The sequence below is a fragment of the Juglans microcarpa x Juglans regia genome, chromosome 5D, assembly GCF_004785595.1.
Source record: "Juglans microcarpa x Juglans regia isolate MS1-56 chromosome 5D, Jm3101_v1.0, whole genome shotgun sequence".
Lineage (NCBI taxonomy): Eukaryota > Viridiplantae > Streptophyta > Magnoliopsida > Fagales > Juglandaceae > Juglans > Juglans microcarpa x Juglans regia.
This window is the reverse complement of record NC_054602.1, coordinates 793,255-813,644: the sequence shown is the minus strand read 5'-3', so window position 1 is coordinate 813,644 and position 20,390 is coordinate 793,255. Positions and strand designations below refer to the sequence as shown.

General features: G+C 36.8%; 3 protein-coding genes, 1 non-coding gene and 1 pseudogene across 4 annotated transcripts; 2 read left to right on the top strand and 3 right to left on the bottom strand.

The window, feature by feature from the left end:
- Positions 1-1,163: 1,163 nt before the first annotated feature.
- LOC121265402 (PAN domain-containing protein At5g03700-like) lies at positions 1,164-2,882 on the bottom strand. Its single transcript, XM_041169018.1, has one exon. It carries the CDS (start codon positions 2,791-2,793, stop codon positions 1,318-1,320), a length of 1,476 nt encoding a protein of 491 aa, XP_041024952.1. The 5' UTR covers positions 2,794-2,882; the 3' UTR covers positions 1,164-1,317.
- Positions 2,883-6,087: 3,205 nt separating this feature from the next.
- TRNAL-AAG lies at positions 6,088-6,168 on the bottom strand. Its single transcript has one exon. It is a non-coding gene; the product is annotated as a tRNA-Leu (tRNA).
- Positions 6,169-8,978: 2,810 nt separating this feature from the next.
- On the top strand, positions 8,979-9,865 carry LOC121265481 (putative phytosulfokines 6). The gene is made up of 3 exons (XM_041169132.1): positions 8,979-9,267; positions 9,373-9,449; positions 9,529-9,865. Exons 1-3 carry the CDS (start codon positions 9,168-9,170, stop codon positions 9,637-9,639), a joined length of 288 nt encoding a protein of 95 aa, XP_041025066.1. The 5' UTR covers positions 8,979-9,167; the 3' UTR covers positions 9,640-9,865.
- Positions 9,866-11,919: 2,054 nt separating this feature from the next.
- LOC121265488 (ribosome production factor 2 homolog) lies at positions 11,920-14,587 on the top strand. The gene is given in 6 exon segments (XM_041169143.1): positions 11,920-12,118; positions 12,216-12,419; positions 13,088-13,320; positions 13,387-13,660; positions 13,746-13,811; positions 14,164-14,587. Coding segments are annotated over 6 exon segments (966 nt in total). The 5' UTR covers positions 11,920-12,049; the 3' UTR covers positions 14,284-14,587.
- A 1,528-nt stretch (positions 14,588-16,115) lies between these two features.
- LOC121265461 lies at positions 16,116-18,551 on the bottom strand (annotated as a pseudogene).
- Between the last annotated feature and the right edge of the window lie 1,839 nt (positions 18,552-20,390).

The following is a 20,390-nucleotide window of genomic DNA, read 5'->3' as shown; positions in this document are numbered from 1 at the left end:
AAAATTAAATTATTTATTATATTTTATATTAAAATTTAAAAAAATTATAATAATAAATTGAGATGAGTTAAGGTTCCAAAACGAAACCTTAGTCATGGCTTCCAGGATCCAAATTTTGATACGGAGCACAATACCCTCAGCCCTTCGATCCTCCTAAAAAAACCAGTATGTGAACTGGGAAGCACACGTTTATACTACTTAAATTTCAAGACCAACCGCCCCAACAAGAATTACAAATGCCTGAGACGACGTTGGACTTTTGCCTCGTCCATATTTATGTAAATGCTATATATGCAACCATCATTAAATTCCAATTTTCATTTTCGACCAACTCGTATAAGCTTCCTTCATGACGCTCGATCTAGTCTATGGCTATATTTTACTAAATAGTATATTTCTGTTCCTTTTCTTTTTTTACCTTGCAAAAGCAGAAAGCTCACAAAACCTGCCCCTGGCATACTAATTGCAGGAGGTGCATCCAAACATGGTTCAGACATTCTGTACAGAAGAGGATACTTGAAAGTAGTTCCAAATACACCATGACCGACAATTTTACACCAAGTACTATAGGTTGTACCATGCATGTTAAATCCTAAAACAGTCAACATATATAATACCCCAAATTTTAGACCCTCCAGGAACAACAGGACAACCAAGAAACACCAACTAGCCGGGACGTTAGTCCTTGCCACCCTGCATGCATGCACAATTTTACATTGTCATTATCGCACCAAACTAGAGCGATAAACTTAATTATATATATATATATATATATATTTAGTGGACGGAACCAGTGAAAGAACTCGGTAAACCTTGACTGGAATTGAAAAGAAAAAGGGAAGATACAATCTGTATTGGCAAAGGAGGGATGTGGTAATTAAAAACGCGCGTACACGATTAATACTGTTGTGTAACACTGAAAATGTAGGCACGTCATGAGGCTCGCCATGGCCGCACCACCCTCTACAAGCTCAGTAGCTCACGCACTGTACAGACAACATCCTATTAATTGAGTGGGGCTCTTACCGCCCAGTGATTTTTTTTTTAATTTTTTTAATATTTTTAAAAAATAAAAAAATATATCAATATATTTAAAATCATTTCTTTAATCATAAAATTAAAAAAAAAAAATTTGACAACGGTCAAAATAATTGTATTCTATTAATTACAGTAAGCGGGCCCCATCACCCCATCCCAACCCTTCCCATAGCTCCACAACCATCAAGCAACGTAGTTAGTTGTAAACATGTGAACATCACTGTCAGTCAAACTTCCAAACTCCAAAAATCGCAAAAAATGTCATCTCTTGCGTCAGTATCATCTATTGGACATCTCGATGGACTTGAAGCTCGCTGATCCCAGATTCTTATACGGGCCGGGTGAAACGTCACCCTCCTCTTCCCGGGTCCTCCTTTTCCAAATCCTGTACGTCAAAAACCCTATCGTCCCAATCAAGATCACCGCCGCCACACCCCCCGCTGCATACCCGACTCCAACACCCACGTTCCTTTTTTTCATCCCTGCACCTCCCCGCACCTTAAAATACCCCACCTTACTATTGTCCCCGGTGGCTACCAACGTTTGGATCGGATAGTCCACCATGTAACAAAACCCGGACCCGTTGTTATACACGGCCCCCCAACAACTACAGTTGTTCTCACATAGGCCCTCGCACTCTTCCAGCGAAGATGTCGTTTCGTATTGCATTTGCTCCTTGAACGGCAGCTCAACGCCATTCCTCATCAGAACCCAGAAGTTGTCCTTAATTACCTTTTCGCTGCAGAAGTCACCGGTCTCCTTGGGAAGACACTCCTTGCCGGAGCGATATTCCGTCCGGTTGTCCAAACAGAAGCAACCGTACTTGGGGCTGCACAAACCGTACAAACCGCATGGACTCGGTAGCTCGCAAGTATCCGAGATCGCCTCGTAGTTCAAGGCCCAACTGGACCCGTCCCAGTAATACCCTTTGAGGTTTCCGTCAGGTTCTAACCGGAGCCGGAGGAACCCCCCATTGATCGGTCTATGAAAACTATTGAATGGTTGTATGTCCACTGGTGTGCTTCCATTTTGGTACATACCCAGATACCCGTCCGAGTGGACTTGGGCGTAAAGCGGTCCCTGTCCTTCGACCACCTTTGCTTTGGCCTCTAACGCCGTGTGTTTCCAGTATATCTGATCCGAGTTATCTCCAAACTTTGCGTGTAAGCCCCAAAAGTCGTACCCTAAGTGCATAGAGTAAAGTCCATTTGATGAATTCAAAGACATGTTGGACGTTAAATTTTGGTTCTCGACAAGGGTATCTGTGGGGAAGTCAAAACTTTGCCAGACAACCGAGGGAGGGTCCCTAAGTTTTTGTACTTGGAGATTCGAGGAGTTGAGGAGCATAACGACGTCGCCATCTGTACGAGTTGACCAAAAAACCCTCGAGTGGGGATCTGAAACCACGAGACTGCCATTGAAGAAGAGCTGGGTTGTGTCGGACCAGCTAGCTAGCTCAGTCGGGTTGGCGAGCCAGAGTGGTTCGGAGGACTGCACGTGGAGAACGGCGAGAGCGAGCTGGTTCTCGTTCACTCGGAGGAAAGCGAGTGAGAAATTGCCTGTAGAATCGCTGAGGAGAGGTTGGAACGACGACACCTTCGGGTCTGGGGTGGCTTCGAAGCCTTTTCTAAGCCCTTGGGCGGCGGCTCCAGTAATGATATACGTCCATGCAGTGGATGTGAAGAGAATATGGGTCGTAAAAAGGAGAAGTTGAGTTGCACGTAAACGCGTCACCGAGTTGGTGATTCCGTCCATTGCTGGAGATAGAGATGTAATGTGCAGATTTGAGTGGAGTTCAAATATCCAAAGCAGCCATGAAAAGTCTTCACGATACAGTGACCTCCATATATATATATATATATATATATATATATATATTTGCCAGCAGGAATGGGTATATTATAATGGTTGTTAATAAAAAAAACATGCTGTATCGCCGAAGGCAAATCGAGATAAGATATACAGCATAAAGCACCGGCGTTGACCGTCGCAAGTTGCAACCACCTCACCATAATGTGACAATTGGTTTCCTGAATTTTTAACAACCCCGGTATTCACATGTCAACGTTTGGGAAATTGGAATCTATATATTTTTCCCCAAAAAGAAAATAAAAAAAATGATACATATTGGATAGATATATGATTTTATGGCGAATCTCGGGCACCACTACTCATTATTGTTGCACCACACCACACCTAGAAAAATCATGCATGTTGCAAGGAAATAAAATTTTCCTTTTGCCAAAAGGCAGACATGGTACGTACTTCTGATGTCTCACTCAATAATAGTGCATTTACAAATATGGTTGAGATTCTAGAAATATTGGTTGGGGTTAGGCAAGCTAGCTAGCACCGTTGAATCGTAATAACTCCCAAGCAAGCAAACAATCGCCCAGAACCCTCAAGCACAAGTGATGATCAAAGTATCATGAGAAGCTCGTCCATTCATCGTTAAGCATCAATCGATTTAAATGAGAGAAATATAAAAATATATAGTACTCCCGAATATATTGAACATTTAATAATATTTTTTAAAAAAAAAAACTACACATACAACTATAAAAACTATAAAACCCACTTTATTACGTTTTTATCGTTCTCTTTACTTAAGACTCTCGATATAGATTTATAAATTAAACCTTTTTTCAAATTAATGGGATGATAGAAAATTTGTTTTATTGCGGTTTGAAAGGTCGTTGGGAGGTAAAGTATAAAATGCCTACTAATTAGAAGTTGAAAAAAATAACTTTCGATAAATTCATGACTTGAAAACCACGAAATACCCCACTAATTACCAATATGCAATTTTTTTTAGAGGGATAATAATATGCAATCTTGATTCAATTGAAATAATAAATTCAGAAAAAAAAAAAAAAAAAAGAGAAGCGAAGAATATATAATATGAACAGAAAGAACAATTGATGAAAATAATAAAGTGTAGTAGTTGAATGGCTCTGCAAGCTAGCAAGGTACTTGACGTTAGAGGAACACATTTGATTGAAGGGTTGACTATGGGAAGGGAAGGTGGGACAATTTAAAGCGATCCTCTTATTATCATATTATAATTGCTCTTTATACAAAGACAAAGAGCATTGCTGGCTGGCTGGCTGTCATCAAGAAATTAATTAAACAACCAGCATCAACCCCGCCATGTAATTCGTACATGATCTTGATCTTTTATATATATATATATATATATAGCCTGATGCCATTAATTTGGACAAATCAAAGAAGATCTTGAGCTTGACCGTACGTATTCTCCAATATTTAACCTCTTCTAATCTTTGATCTCTAGATGATCAAGACGGTTCAATGTTCCGATCGAGCTGTATTCTTGTAGATCGCGAGTTTACCATTTAACCTCAATCACTTATATATATACACGTCTGATCTAAAGATTAGATAAATCTAACTTGCTGAAGCCAGCAAGGAGGCGCGACAAAAAAGATAAAATAGATAACGAGAATTTGTCTCTTTTCTCTGGCCTGTCACTTTGATCTAGCAGCTTCTAGATGTAGAAAATATCATGATAATATAATTAATCTTGCCATTCTATCTAATTCCTACAAGAACCCAGAATGTTGTACGTTCTGATCCTAAAGTACCCCGCGTGAAAAGTCTTTAATTATAATAATCAGCACGTAGTATATTCAGTTAATTAATCTAGCAACTTGCTCTAATTACATATCCTACTTGCGTGCCTACGTTCACACTTTAACTTTATTATTATTAGTTGTTCCATCAGCGCGCACTACTCCCGCTTGAACATATCATGCATGCAGTAATTGAATGTATAATATTCTTTAAATATTAGAACGATCACATACCAAATCTCGTCTTCCCGATAAGTTTCCCTTTTAAAAACAAATTAAAAGCATCGATCGAAAGCAGTTTGTCATGCTAACCAATAATATTAGAGGAGAAATGGTTCCAACTAATATGGTCAAATGTTCCTAGCTTATATATATAGAGAGAGAGAGGAATATTAGGGTTCATTTTATTTTATTTTTATGGCCTGAGATCCATTAATTCTAAAAGTTATAGGCTTCACAGGTCCAACTCCAACTAATCCCGATGTGTAATCATGTGAAATCATCACTTATTTCAAAATGTTAAACTGATGAGAAGAAGTAGGCTTTATTATTTATTTTATATCTTAACACCCTCTCTCACATATGGTTCAAACTCTCTCTCAATAGGTGATTCAACACGCAGAATATTTAATTAAATAAAATAGAGTGTAAAGTGAGAATACAAACTCAAGACTCACCAAATCATGCTCATTAATGTTGCATGGGGACAAGCTCATAAATTACTTGAATAACAATCCGGGAAGACTCAAGTCAGATAATCAAGAACCTTAAGATTGGTTACAAAATGGATCCGTTAATAAAAGGGTACAAATTAATTAAGCGAGTTAATTTGTCCCTTGATGGATCTTAGCTCCCTTTGGGCTGCGCGTATTCATATTAAAAATTGTCTAGGAAGCATGCAGCACGGGCCTTGGCAGCCTACTCTTTTTCCTCAAATTCAGCCCATTGACAACGATAGACAAAGCTTTTTACGGAAAGTCTGGTCTATCAATCGTCAAAGTTGGGAGAGACTTGGAAAAAGAAGGATTGGCAGAAGCAGTGCATGCTGAACATCTTACAGCCACAGGAATCAGTATTGAAGACAAACATGTGACCAGAAGGTTAAAAAACAAGAAGAAGGTGAAAAACAACATTGACAAGATTGATCGTAGCATACATTTCTACACCTAAAACTCTTGGAGGATTGCCCATGTCATATCACTTTGATACTTCACAATCTGACATCTCGGGCCCAAAGATTCTTTACTTTTGAAGCTTTTCTTGGCCTCTAGCTCCATTCATCCCCGAATAATTATCGTGGCTATTATCTTCCCATTATGCCGTGTGCTTCCCAGCTCTAAAATTTTTTTGAATCTAATACCGTTTTTTTTTTTTTTTTTTTTCCTGTCGTATTGTCTCAAATAACATACCACATAAAGTTGATGGATTGAGAAATAAAAAACAAAAAACTTCCAGCTGTTGAGAGTGGGATTTGAACCCACGCCCTTTCGGACCAGAACCTTAATCTGGCGCCTTAGACCAACTCGGCCATCTCAACTTTGTTGAAACTCCAACGACATTAAAACTAAAGAATGCAATGCATCTTGTCTGTAGCTTTTGATCGTCCTTACCGACCTCAAAAAGACAAAAAGAAAGAAAAACATGCCACATTCGAGTCTACCAAGGTCAAATATCAGCCACTGGTTGAATGTCATGGTGTCACCCACCCAAATCGTACGTCCTGCCGCTTGGTGAGATCATGAAAAGGACTGTTGAATTCTGCTTTTACTTGATTAACCCCAGCACATTTTAAAAGTGCTCTTCCTGTAGTTGCGACCACCTAGTTGGGTAAGTGTCCGAATCACTCGCTCGAGGGATCGGGACCGCAACTCCTCTCAAATTCTCTTGCTTGAATTGTCTGTAATTTAAACAAAGATTTGTAAAGAATTTAGGTCCTCAATTTCCAAAGCGAGCTAACGTCTGCAAATGTTGTAGGTTAATAGGTAATGGGTTGAGATGATCTCATTAGTTAACATGCACTTACGCAATAAAAACTTACTGTTATAAGATTGTGATTTTAGTTGTGAAATCAAGACTTATAACATTTAATATTGTCAACCCATCTTTTCTTCTTGGACTTGAACATAGCTAACAAGATAAGAATGGAATGACTGAGAACATTTGTGAGGAGGTGGAAGGATGAGTGAGAACACGTCCATTCCAATGATAAAGTTGTTTTGAAATACATTACGCATGAAATCTGTCCACTTCCTCTGACTCCGAGGACAAGTAAAACTACATAAATTAAAGCAATTGGCTGACCCCATGGGCAGGGAAAGGCAACTTTAGCTATAGATGGTGCTTTTTGATAAGGCTAATGATCCGAGGCAATCAATCGAGATTAATGGACGTTATTTTTATAGGTAATTTTGTTTCGCAATCACTCATACTCTAGGATTTAGCTGAGTCTGGGACGATGGAATGGAGATTTTTTTTTTTTTACTGGGCATGAAATAAATCATCAACAAAATTTGCCATTTTAATCCATTATTTTCAATCTCAGAAACTGAACTTTCTAATTCACGTGAAATGAAAAAGTATGGAAGCTGGGTCATATGTGGACACACAATTCTTTTGTGAAAGTATATTCAAAGTTTAGGTGCGAGATAAAAAAAATTGTCTATTCAAAAAAAGGAGGGCAGGGGACAGAGAAACTTTGCACAAAATTATATGAACATGCACAGATGAAAAGACATAAAGCAAACAAGAATGTAAAGCTAGTTGTAAATAATTGATTTGCTTGCTCTATTCAATCCAATCCTCGTTATAGAGAGCAAGCTAAACAGCAAAATCCCAAAAATCTGGAATAATAAAACTCGATCGATCGGCAAGACCAAGAAGTACTGAAGTATATATATATATATAAGGAACTAGCTAGCTGGAACTGTGCCCTTTATTTATTTTTTGTTGGCTTTTTAATTATTATCAATAGCAGCAGAGATGTTTTTACTAAGCGCCAGAGCTTGGCAGCTCGTCTCCTCGACCAGTTATTAATCAATTATAATTAGAGATTATAACTTTATTAATGTTCACCTCTCTTAATTATAATATAATGATAACTTTATTAGCATATCATCCATTATTCGAGGAAAATGTGACTCGCGAGTGGATTTGTCATTGTCATGCCTCTGTTGTCTGTCTGCAGATTGTGGAAATTATTCCAGCACTTGCCTTATCATTTGTCATTTCTTGATTCTCTCAGTCAAAGAAATTGAAACTCTAGGGTCTTTAGGTTCCTTGTCATAGGCTTGCGTGTGCAGTGAGTAAAGATGTAAGTATATATAGGAGAATCACATGAAGTGGGAATGGGTGACCATAAAACTCTCTTTAGAACTTAATTTACATAGATAAACTTCATGTTCATGTATGCTTGGAGTAACCTCCAAAGTAATACATAGCATGTCTAACAAATTTTTTGTACAGTATTGATATCATCTCTTGTTAGACCAAATATTTCTATAAACCATCTAATCGAATGAGTCTCCAAATACTCTCCTATTTTTTGAGACATTTCTATACCCAAATTAATTACTATATGCCAAATGCCTAATGCAATAGATAAACCGTTGGAGCATTTCTGTCCGATTTCCTATAATTTTATCCAAATTTTAGCTAGAAATCACACTTCCTATAATTTTTTCTTAAATTTTACTCGTCTTTAAAAAAATCTCCTATATTTCATTCCCTATCATTTCTCTTTCTATTAAAATAATTTTTTTCTATTATTTTTTTATTATTATTTCTATTATTTTATTTTTATATCTTTAACTACTCCCTATAAAATATATATAAAAAGTGATTTAATATATGAATAGTAACTCCTCAAATATAGGGAGCTGTTCACGTTCTAAACCTATTTCTTAAGATGGGAAACCGGATTAACATGAAATATAAATCCTATAATTTAAGAAAAATGATGTTTTAAGCAATAGGATGAGAATGCTCGTATGTAATTCGTGGAAACTATGAAACAAAATAAAATATGGAATGGGAAGCAGCTGTCGGCCATGGCAGTCCACAGGTTGACTTGTTGACGTGTTGTAAACATCCACTATTTCTCTTTCGCTTTCTCAGCAGAAAATGGTGAGCAAAACAAGAAAGAAAAAAGAGGATGCGTGAGGATTCTTTCTTAATTCCCAGCCCACACTCTTTTTTTGTTTTGTTTTTTAACTCCGTTGGACCGCCCTGACAATGGACACAGATACACACGCACAGTGTCTCTCCGTTGATTCCTCTTGGATTTGTAGACTATGGTATAAAAGTGAGATTAGGAAGTGCCTTATGGCATAAGATAGAGTAGTACCAAAGTAGCAGTAGAGTAATGAACGAAATGGGTAGGACCCATTAACTATTTTAGCCAGTTTGTAAACTGTCTTGTTTGGTGTAGGTGTTTCCATGTGACTTTGGTCAGAATCGTAGGGGCTCTAGCATTTTTCATCTTATTTATAGCTCTACGCCCCAGCTCCTTCCTCGCTTATGTAGTTTTGAGCTAAAAAAATGAAGCCACAAAATTTTCCTTCAAATGTCATCTTTATTTTCTTTGTTTTTCTTCTTTGCTCCTATCTAACATCTGCTCGTCTCCTGGCAACAGAAGAGGGTAGGCCAAAGCTTCATCTTGTGACGTTTTCCTCTTTATCATCTGTCTCTTTATCAGTTCTATACACGTTTTATCAGATTTTATAAGTTTAGAACTTGTTTACAGGTGAAAACGGAGTGAAGGTTGATGGGAATATTACTCCGGCTGCTGGATCATTTACAGACTTGGAAGATCTTTCGAACGTAAAATCTCTCTCTCTCTCTCTCCTGGTTAAAATACGATATCAATTTGACTGGCAGTGGCTGATTATTTTGTCAACAGCTGATGGGGTTAGAGGAGTCATGCGATGACAAAGATGAAGAATGTTTGAACAGAAGGATGATTGCGGAGGCTCACTTGGATTACATATACACCCAGAAGCACAAGCCTTAGATTTAGTACACCTTAACCTATAACTATTATATAAAGTCCTTCACCCGCAAGGAGGTTTGAGTACTTTAGATAAAGAAATACCATGTATGTAACTATTTCCATCAAAGTACTTGTACGTGTGATGTACATGATCAAGTTTGTATTCTACTGCATGCGTGCTGCTTTCTTTCTGAACATTAATATTATATTTGTACAATTGGAAGGGAATTGTACTTGTGTTTAACCAGTTATTATTCTCCAATATTCAAATATATATGCTTCCTATATATAGAATACCGAGAGAGAGAGGGGGCTAGCGAGTCTGGCCGGAGGAAAAAGAAAAAGGCCCCTGCACCATGTGCTGGAATATGATAATCTTAAAAAAAAAAAAAAAAAAAAAAGTGTCATTTTGTAGACAAAAACATTATTGATGTCATAATCAGTATTTTAAATTTCGTACCGTACTGGTTGGTATGGTCGAAATTTTTTTTTCGACCGTCCGGCCGGTTCAGGTACTATATTTGTTTCGTACTGGCTAAAATACCAGCTGGGCCTGAATTTCGGCCTTCACCGGCTTATATTTTGGCCGGTACTGGCCGATATTTTGGTTTGTATTTTTTTTTTTTCAAACTACAAGCTTATTTTTTAACCCTCACTAGACTATTTATAATTTATATATATATGTATTTATATATAATTTATTTATATATAGACTATTATTTTGGAATATAATTTTTATATATATTTATATATATAATTTATTCATATATCGACTATCCTAAAACGTTATCCCGAAACGCTATCTCGAAACGGTACCGGTACTGAAATATTTCGTTCCAGTGCCTTGACCGGTATGGCGTCCGGTACGGTATTCAAAATATTGGTCATGATGACCAAAGTACCACGATCTCAACTTTCTTCCATCTTATCTAATGCTTTCACTGCACGAAAAATGAGTATTTACGATAGATTATTTACGATAATAATGATTATTTGTGATGAAAATAGATTTATTATAGTAAAAAATAATCATTTTTACAAGAAATAATTGACTATAAATAAACAATTTTCTTACACTGTTTGATGGATTTCATTTAGAGAATATTGTACACAATTAATATCCGCTATAAGTAATTGAGTAACCACATCCGGAGCAAAGTAGTATTATTGGTTTAGTTTATTGGGTATATGAAGTAAGTATATGTAGGAGTTATCAATAGATCGAAGTTGGAAGAAAGCATACAGAAATTGAGCCATTGCAAGAGAGTACTGAGATCAATTTCAACTTGCAGTTTTCCTTTTCAAATTATCATGTCACTGTTTAATTAATTTTGCCCATCAAGCTGAAATATTTGCTGTCCCAAAGCATAAATGATTACGCACTCAGTCTAGTATATGAGGAAACTGATCCATCGTTGACGGGGTAAGAGAGAATAAAGATCAGAATTAATTGAATAGCTTTGCGTCCAAAAATAAAAAGGATTTTGTTATATATCAACCACTATTCACCTCCACACCCACACATATGAACATTTTTTTTTTCCTTTCTTCATATGGTGTGAGGTGTGTGGTAGTGAATAATGGCTGATAAGAAGAATTACTCAAAATAAAATATTATATTTCGATGACAGGAAAATATGTAAACTTTGTTGATGTCAATACGTTAATTGCAATTTTGAACATGATATATATCCTTGCGCAGATATGTTTTTTTAGAGCAATATTAGATATAATCATAGGTTATGTAAATACCGCACATTTATCTTGAAAAATAGTAGAATTCATTATTATTTGAAAAAATAAGTTTTTTCATATAGATCATATATTTATTTATTTTTTTCAAAAAAAGAATGAATGACGCTTACACATTCTATAACTACAAATATCAATTTTTTTTAATAATTTATTCATTCAAGTTGACCAAAGCACCAAATGGCTAATGAAAATGATAAAATTAAGGATAGCCAGCAGTATTGTTCGGTTTTGTTGTGGGCTTTGATGGGCTAGCTGGGTTGGATTGTGAGTTGATTCGGTCGTTTAAGCATTGTGGTCTTACAAGTGTTCTGTTTCAGATGAGTAATACTATCTATAAATATCATTTCTCATTTCAGATATTCAGATAATAAGCCCTTCCGACTCTGTGTTATCTAATCCAATGAGTTAAAAGTTTTCCCGTTATCCAAGTCACTCACTCCAATGAAAGGCCGATAACGACCCAGGCCCTTTTGTCACAAGTGCAAGCCCGTCAAGTCATTGGCCCAGTTTGTTCTACTCAACAGCCGCTAAGCCTAAACCCCCGAGTCAGAGTCCCCCACCATCGTCAAGTACCAGTGAGAAACCCTAGCCTCCCATAACTGCTAGTCTGCTACTTAGCCAAGCTCTGCTTTGCTAGTCGTATCTCTCTCGATCTCTCTTTCCCTAGAAGTTAGTCATGTTGCAAGTAAAAACTCCGAAGAAAGGAAGGGTTAGACGGGCGCTCGAGAAACGCGCCCCCAAACTTGTGAGCTCCACAAACTCTGCCGAAACCTACCAAAATCAACCATTTTTAATGTTCAGTTGAAATTAAAAGTTCTGATTTTTACGTTTTTTCCTTCCAGGTTGAAAACGGGAAGAAGACACTGATACTTCACGGTACGAAGACGAGTGGCGTTCTAAACGCCGTCTTGACTGAAATCTACAACATAAAGAAAGGTAGCGCCGTCAAGTTCAGCCGTAAGAACGAGAATATCAAGCCGTTTGAGAGCGGGGGCGAGACCTCTTTGGAGTTCTTTTCTCAAAGAACCGACTGCAGCATTTTTGTGGTGAGCATTTCTTGTTTCAATTTTCTGTCGTGGGAATTTGTTTAAGACCAAGTTATTGAGTAATAAATCTTGTGTTTTCTTATATGCCTTCTTTTTAATGGTAAATCTTGGTTTTTTTGTTCTCAAATGAAGGGTTGATTGACTCAGAGCACTAGAAGAACGATGGACAGCCTTTAGATTTAAGTATTGAATAGTAATTTTTTAGCTGTATGGTTCACTACTGTTTTCTTCAGTCGACTGTAACTAATGCGTGCATTGGACTCGATTTGAGATTCTAAAGCATCTATGTGCTAATTTCTTGGCTGTTGGACGTATTGTTTGCCATCTATCAGGCCTCGAGTAATTTTGAATGAAATCCTATTTTAAGTTACCTTTTGTATTATTTAAGATCACGTGTGTCAGTTTAAGCTATTTAGCCCAATAAACCGGTGTTTAACCACACTGCTTTACTTATAAAAAGAAGTTGTTAAACTCCAGTATTTCAGTTATAAATGACACAAATCGGGCTGCACTTTGTACTTTTCCTCTTAAAAATCTGTCGGGTGCTCCTTCAAAAACGAGAAGTCCAAAGTGGAAATGCTGTAATTATTGTTTCCTCTACTGATGATTAATTGCTTGCATTGTTTCTACAGTAACTTATTTTTGTCTTTAATTGGTGTAACTTGCAGTATGGTTCTCACTCAAAGAAGCGGCCTGATAATCTTGTTATTGGGAGAACTTATGACCACCACATCTATGATCTTGTGGAGGTTGGGGTTGAAAATTTCAAACGGATGGAGTCATTCGCATATGATAAGAATTTGGCTCCACGAATTGGGTCTAAACCTATGATTGCTTTTGTTGGAGAAGGATTTGAGAATGTAGAGGAACTGAAACATTTGAAGGAAGTTTTGCTTGATCTGCTGCGGGAGAGGTACATTTATGCAGTCCTTTGCAGTTGGTATATCTCTATGTTATAGATAAGTAGGCTAAAAGGAGCATGGGTTTGATGCATGCAGGTTGTGGAGAATTTAAATATTGCTGGGTTAGATCGCGTATATGTATGTACATCTATATCTTCAAACAGGGTATTTCTCTCTCACTGTGGACTGCGGCTAAAAAAGTCTGGCACAGCAGTACCAAGGATGGAACTTGTAGAAGTTGGCCCTTCCATGGACTTGATAGTTCGGCGGAATCGTCTTCCAAGTGACAGCCTCAGGAAAGAAGCCATGAAAACAGCTAGAGAGCAACCTAAGAAGAAGGTTGACTAAACTCCATTAAACCTTTCTCATCTATCGTCTATGAAGAAAAGAAGTAACATGTTTGAATCACGCTCTCTTTTTGCAGTTGAAAAATGTTAGCGGGGACGCAATACAAGGCAAGATCGGGAAGATATACATTCCAGATCAGAAGGTAAGGAGAATATTTATTCATGTAGCTGCTACATAGTTAACCAATTCAGCTTGGAAATATGAGTCTGACTACTGCGAGATCATCCGTGGTCTAGAAAAGTACATGGCACTCCATGGCCACACTCTTGTTTTCCTTTCTTTTCTCGCACAGAATGATTTGATTAATTAGCGGGGGACATGGCTATGTTCCACCCATGTCCACTTGAGCAACAATGTTATTTTCTGAAGTATATCAGAAACCGTTACACTTGCACAGTCGTGCTTTGGTTTTTCTTCAATTAAGATTTCCTCTGCAATTTGGTGACTGTTTGTTGTACATTTCATGTGGTTCCTCTTTTCATTTTGTCATTCAGATTGGAGAAATGGCGCTGCCTAACAAAGCCAAAGGTATAAAGAGGGAGCGCCGTGAAGCTAAGTTGAAAGATCAAGATAACGGGCATGCATCAAAAAAGCAGAAAGAAAATAGAGCGTAACTCTCGTCCTGCAGCTGTTGCTTTTGGTTTTGGGCCAATGTTCTATTTCATTGAAAAGATCCAATGGTGAAATAGACACAAGCAGAGCATGAGATATCTTTTCCTCCCATAGTTTCAGAGATTATTTTCCTTGTGATGTATTTTTTTTTGGTAATTACTGTAGGATGCGTTATATTGTTCATTTGTCTTTTGTTTTCCTGCCAACTCTACATTATATAAAGCCAGTTCAACCCGATTGGGTGGGGGATAGTCCTGTATGATGGGGGAAGCATAAGCACAATTCAAGTTTACAGGTTTTGCTGTTTCTATTCTCCATTTGGTGGCCCCAGCTGCTGGAGAAGCTTCAATTTCAAGCGTTTGTCGGCGGCAAATGCTGGCTTCTCCCAATTTGCAGTTCACATCTACGTTTTTCTTTGTTATAATAACTGACGCTTGGTCTTTTTCGTTATCTAAACAGCCGGCGTATCCAACCTTTTGAACTAAGCACAAGTATGTGCACATGTAAGAGTCCGACTAAATACTCTGTAGACAACCGGTGATATTGGATGTGTGATTCCACGGATGAACATTCACTTGCCAAAGAGGAGATGATAATTTGATTGCCAAAATTACTAAAGGCACCTGGTTGGCATAACCCTAGCCTTAAAAATGAAGGTCTGGAATTCGAAATCCCCCTCTTCCATTAAAAATTAATCTAACAAAAAAAAAAATTTTGATTACCAAAATCCTGAGTTAATGTTCTTCTGTCAATCTTCACATGGATTGGTAAAAGTCTTCAAGAGTTGAAAGGTGGTGGAGTTCGGCTTCTTTTTCTTCGCTTCTAATCCAACGGCCATTGGGTCCGATACAAACAAGTCGAGCGTGCGAGAGAGCACCGACCTTTGATGGGTGGGAAGATTTCCCGGCAGCTGCGCTCCCATTGCGTGTGGTCCGGTACTGGTAGGAGACAGTTGGGGAACAGTCCTGCCTTAATTTTCTTTTACTGAATTTTGTATTTTAAATCTTTTGGTCTGGCTGTCTGTCAAATATTAGTAGTTGAGTATGTAAGTTGAAATTTCTAATATTTTGGAATGCAAAGAAAACAAATGATAGTTTGTTTGCAAGTGAAAAGTGCAATTTCTTCTATATTAAGCAATTATATAACAACATTGTCAATAACCTCTCACAGACATCATCCTCGTATCCCGAAATGAGATTTATGGTTCCAAAAAATAATCATGCGACTTTATTTATCTACGCTACCAATTCATACTTAACACCTCTTTTCCAAGGGTTACAAATTTGTGCACTGCAATGACCACTTTAACCTTTTATTGCATGCAAGTATCCACGTGATCAAAAATCGATCTCCGTGGCCAAATGCATAAAGAAAAATACTATTTAAAAATGAACGATTGTTCCTAACCACACCTTTATATGAATGTATGCAATTACTTACAAATTTCATTGGGTATTACATCCACCAACAGGTGGTTGCTATATATGCATCACCAGGAGAACAAGCCTAAGTTCAGGCTGTTCCTCATAACATAACATTCCACTTCACTAATTTCCAAGATCTTTATAGGTAAAACGAAATGCAGACCTGGAATGTCAGAGCAAGTTGAAATTGTTGGCTGCCTAATATTCCAAGGCCTTCCTCTTTTCACCTTATAATGTCTCTGGCTACAAGAAGCTCTAGGGTACCGGCACTACTGAATATTGGTAAACTAGAATATGAGATTTTAGGTGCACATGAGACCATACAAAGAGCTTGTTTTGCCTGGCAGACATCAAAAAACAAGAGTGCTGTATTATGTGCATTAATAAAGCCACCCCCATCTTCCACCCCATCAGGTAACTAATGTCGTGTCTGCACGATCTGGTTGAGGCAAGGGTGGTTTAATCAATGGCCTCAAAGATTCCATGACACTGGAAAAGGAAGGACGTTTCCAGGGATCACTGCAAAACCATTTATTAATAAAAAAAATATACACAAGGAAACTTGTTGCACAAGGCATGAATTAATATCTTAGACTCACTTGGCCCAGCAAGCCTCAATTATTGAAGCCACTTGAGGATTCAAATCGTGTGAAATTTCGAGTTGTTTTCCCTTAAAGCCAACAGCTGCCACAACCTACAAAGGAGTATACATTCTTTTTTTTCATAAGAAAAAGACTATGGATTTTATAAGGCATGAATCATTAAACTAGCACGCATAGGCGATGCTCTTGTATATGTCCCACGTACTTGGGCTCTTGCCAATTCTTATGATCAATAAAGTTTTGTTTACTGATAAAAAAAAAAAGGCATGACTAATCAAGCAAACGAGCTCAGGCAAACATCTTGCAATTGAGTGCAGATTAAAAACATTTAAATGGAAATATGCAAGAGGTAACACGAGTTATATTATATGATCAGTAGACTCATTTTGTTCTTTTATTCAATAACAAATTTATCCTTTTTTAAGAAGTTATTCATGCACTGTGATAATAAATCTCAACCCAGGGAAGAGTATCAAAGCCAACCTAATTAATATCTAGTCTACACACAAAGTGATCAAATGGATAGGCGCGTCTGACTTGGAAGTGCAGATACCAGAGCTTAATATAAGTGCAGTGTTTAAAATACTCAACATGGAAGTATCTTAATAAAGAAGTTTCAATCTCAGGTTCTGAGTCCTCCAGATTGTCCTTGTTACTGTTTCTAAGATAATCATTGTTGTTTCCACATACTGTTCATTAAATGCTCCAACAAATAGCATTCCTCTATCGCAACTGCCTAGCAATAAGTTCTGCTCTCTGGTTCAACATCTTCACAATCATCAGGTCCTAAAGGATTTTCCCCCATGCCCCTTTCAAGTTAGAGAAGCACAATGCCAACATAATCAACATTCACTTTCCACGATCATACTTGACTACTTGTCAAATACAGCTACATATTACAGACCTGTGCTGGATTTAAATTACTCCATGGCCTTTGCAACCCACAAGATTATACCAAAGCTGTAAACATCTGATTTTTCATTTGATGCAGGCTCGTCACGAAGAACTTCTGGCGCCATCCGCTCAGGCTAGTGACACAGGACAACCATAGTTGCATGTCATATATTATAAGTATATGGCTCATGCAACTTGAAATAATAATCAGCTGAAGTATGGTTGTCAAGTTCAATAGAACTTACAATACCAGTGGCTGATTTTGATGACAGAAATGTGTTTGCCTTTAGTTGGGAAAGACCAAAATCGCAAACCTATCCAAACAAATCATACAATGTGAGGCAAAAGTAAAAGCAATCAACAAATATAAAAACAAAAACTTATCTACAAACTCTGGTTTCACTACTATTTTTACCGTGCACTTTTTGTCAACTAGAAGATTGGGAGATTTTAAATTCTGATGAACAATTGGAGGATGGCGTTTATGAAGATAATTCATTCCCTTTGCCTGTATTAAACAATGACATATCATTTAGCTCGGATATTTTAGGACATCATTTAGATGTGACAACAAACTGATGGCGATCATGACCTTAATCAGAAAACAGAAGAATAAACAAAATTGAGAACAGCAAATGAGAACCTTTGAATACATACCACATCAAAAGCCATGTTCAATCTACACTTCTCATCCAACATCTCTAGCGCCAGGCTTATGCAAAAGTCTATACAAACTACCTCTGCACTTTAAAGCCAATATTTTAGTTCATTGAATGATCCATACCTTTTAACCAAACTTTCAGTTGCCTATTTTGTTTCCCCTTTTCTCCTGTTTTTTCTTTTTCTGGCAGGGTGGGGTGCGGGTATGATTCTAGGAAGAGTGCTTAAGAAAGCAAAACCCTGATAAATATTCTGTGACTATGGATAAGTTTGGGGGCCGAGTGACTGCACCCATGAAAAGAACAATATTCGGATGCCGTAGGCATTTCATTATTGCAACCTAACAAACAAAAGAAGCAAATCCATATCTCAAATCAAGTTTAATGAATCCACAAAGTGCGATTAGCTTTTCAATATTAGAGAAAGATAAATGATTTAACCACAAAAAGATTCTACAAAAGTAAACATACAACTGACGTGTTTTAATGTAGTATATTAGATTGTAAAGCTATTTTTATTGTAAAATAGATCTAACGTATCATATGAAACCATGTCAGTTTATGGATTTATTTTTGTGAGATTTCTTTGTGGCAATAGGACTTCTCCTAGAGCAAACCTATTCAAATTCTTAGCTAGTACATACCTCCCTCAAACTTATTTGTAGTGTTCAGCATGAAAGTCTAGTTCCATGAGGATCTTCACACCAACATCCTGGATAGAATTTGATGTAACATATAAAACATAATTGGATAATAACTAACAATAACACAAGACAAAAATGGATAAAATTTCAAATATAAGCTTAAAATGGAACTTCAACAAAACATGCTGAAAGCAGAGTCCGTGTAAAAATTAAAATCACAAGCATTAACAAACTGAAAAGGATGTTCAAGATGCAAAAGAAGACATAATATTCACCGTCAAAACAACTTAGAAGCATACACAGCATCGGGACAACCAATATATATGGTGAAGTACTATTAACAGCTCAAGAAGTTAGTAACTTATGGCAGACCATATACCTTAATGGAATAACTACCCATCTAAACATGACAGTTCTTTTTCTTTTTCTTTTTTTGATAAGTACATCTGAACATGGCATAGTGCAGATCGTTATCAGCCTAATGAAGATATGGCTAGTGACAGAATTTGCACAGCAAATAACAGTAGACATCATGTTCTTCACCTCAATTATTATCTCCATTAATAACAAACAGATCGTAGAACTTTCATGATCCTTTCGGCTCTATTGAATAGCTATACACATCCTGAAGCTTTCACCTCTATATACCCATTGTGGATTGGACCGTCTCCAATCAGTTCACTGGAAAATTGACTTTCTTGCTTGCTCTATTTATTTTAGTGAGTTTTCTTAGTTCGATTAGTACTTTTTCATCGTTTAACGAAGGATTTTAGACCGAAAACAACCTACACGACCACCGAATAGGGATTTATTGAAAGAGGGAAATAAAAGTTATACCCATTTCATAGACAATGTAACTACTTCGAAATATCTCGACTTAATTTACAAAAATGAATCAACTTTAAAATAAGCATTCATATCTCACAACTATTACCTTCAATCTTTTTGTCTCGCCATGGTCATGATCTTTTAGTCCCACCTTCAATCTTCATTTTTAGGAGTTACAAGATAAACTCATATATTTGAATGGAGCAGTGATAGGCTTACAACCTATCAAATCAAAATCAAAATTTTTAAAATAATATTATTTTATTACATAATTAAACAAGTTGTTTTTATACAATAATATCAAAATAAAGGAAAAGACCGATAATGCCCAAAATATTAATAATGGATTGTAAATTATAGAAAAAAATATAGAACTCACATAAAAAAAATTATTTTTTTAATAATAGACTTTACTATTTTTTAAAATAATTATGCGACTTTTACATATTTTACGATTATATGTATAATTATTCTAAATAAAGACGGTTGTAAATATTGAAACAAAAAGAGATGAGAATTATGGTCTGAGTTTAAATAGTAAAAGTGTAGAACGATTACACACCACACTGTTATGTATAGGGATCTCTTTTTGATAAGGCAAATTATTGCTTGAGATTTTGATCTGATCCCATGTCACGTACCAATTAAAAATATATTCGTTGTCAATTTATTCAACCATTTTTTGTTTGCGTTCATCTTCAACCGCAAAGTTGACGTTGGAATCATAGTTATTCATTAAGGGAATAAATATCCCAAGCTTAAGACCGAGCACAGCCCACCTAAAGGCCACTACTAGGATACAAGAGAGAGAAGGGGGACAATGAGAGGATAATGAGAAAAATTATGTCACAAGAAAAGTCAATAAAAAATTAGAGAGAAAGGAAAACAATAAAAATGGAAGAAATATGGCAGATATGTAAGGAAAGACGACCAATTCTCACAATTTCATAGGGGCACTCGGAAAGAGGAGTTAGATAAAAGGAAAAGGTCAGACGATTTCTAGAGACTTCTTCAACTTCAGCTTTCTCAACTTTAAGAGATGGGCTCTCGAGATGAGA

Excerpts from the sequence above, each read along its gene's own strand:
- LOC121265402 (XM_041169018.1), bottom strand. The coding sequence starts at position 2,793 with ATGGACGGAATCACCAACTCGGTGACGCGTTTACGTGCAACTCAACTT.
- LOC121265481 (XM_041169132.1), top strand. The coding sequence starts at position 9,168 with ATGAAGCCACAAAATTTTCCTTCAAATGTCATCTTTATTTTCTTTGTT. Across the intron at positions 9,268-9,372 it reads TCTCCTGGCAACAGAAGAGG|GTGAAAACGGAGTGAAGGTT; the intron begins GTAGGCCAAAGC and ends ACTTGTTTACAG. Across the intron at positions 9,450-9,528 it reads ACTTGGAAGATCTTTCGAAC|CTGATGGGGTTAGAGGAGTC; the intron begins GTAAAATCTCTC and ends TTTTGTCAACAG.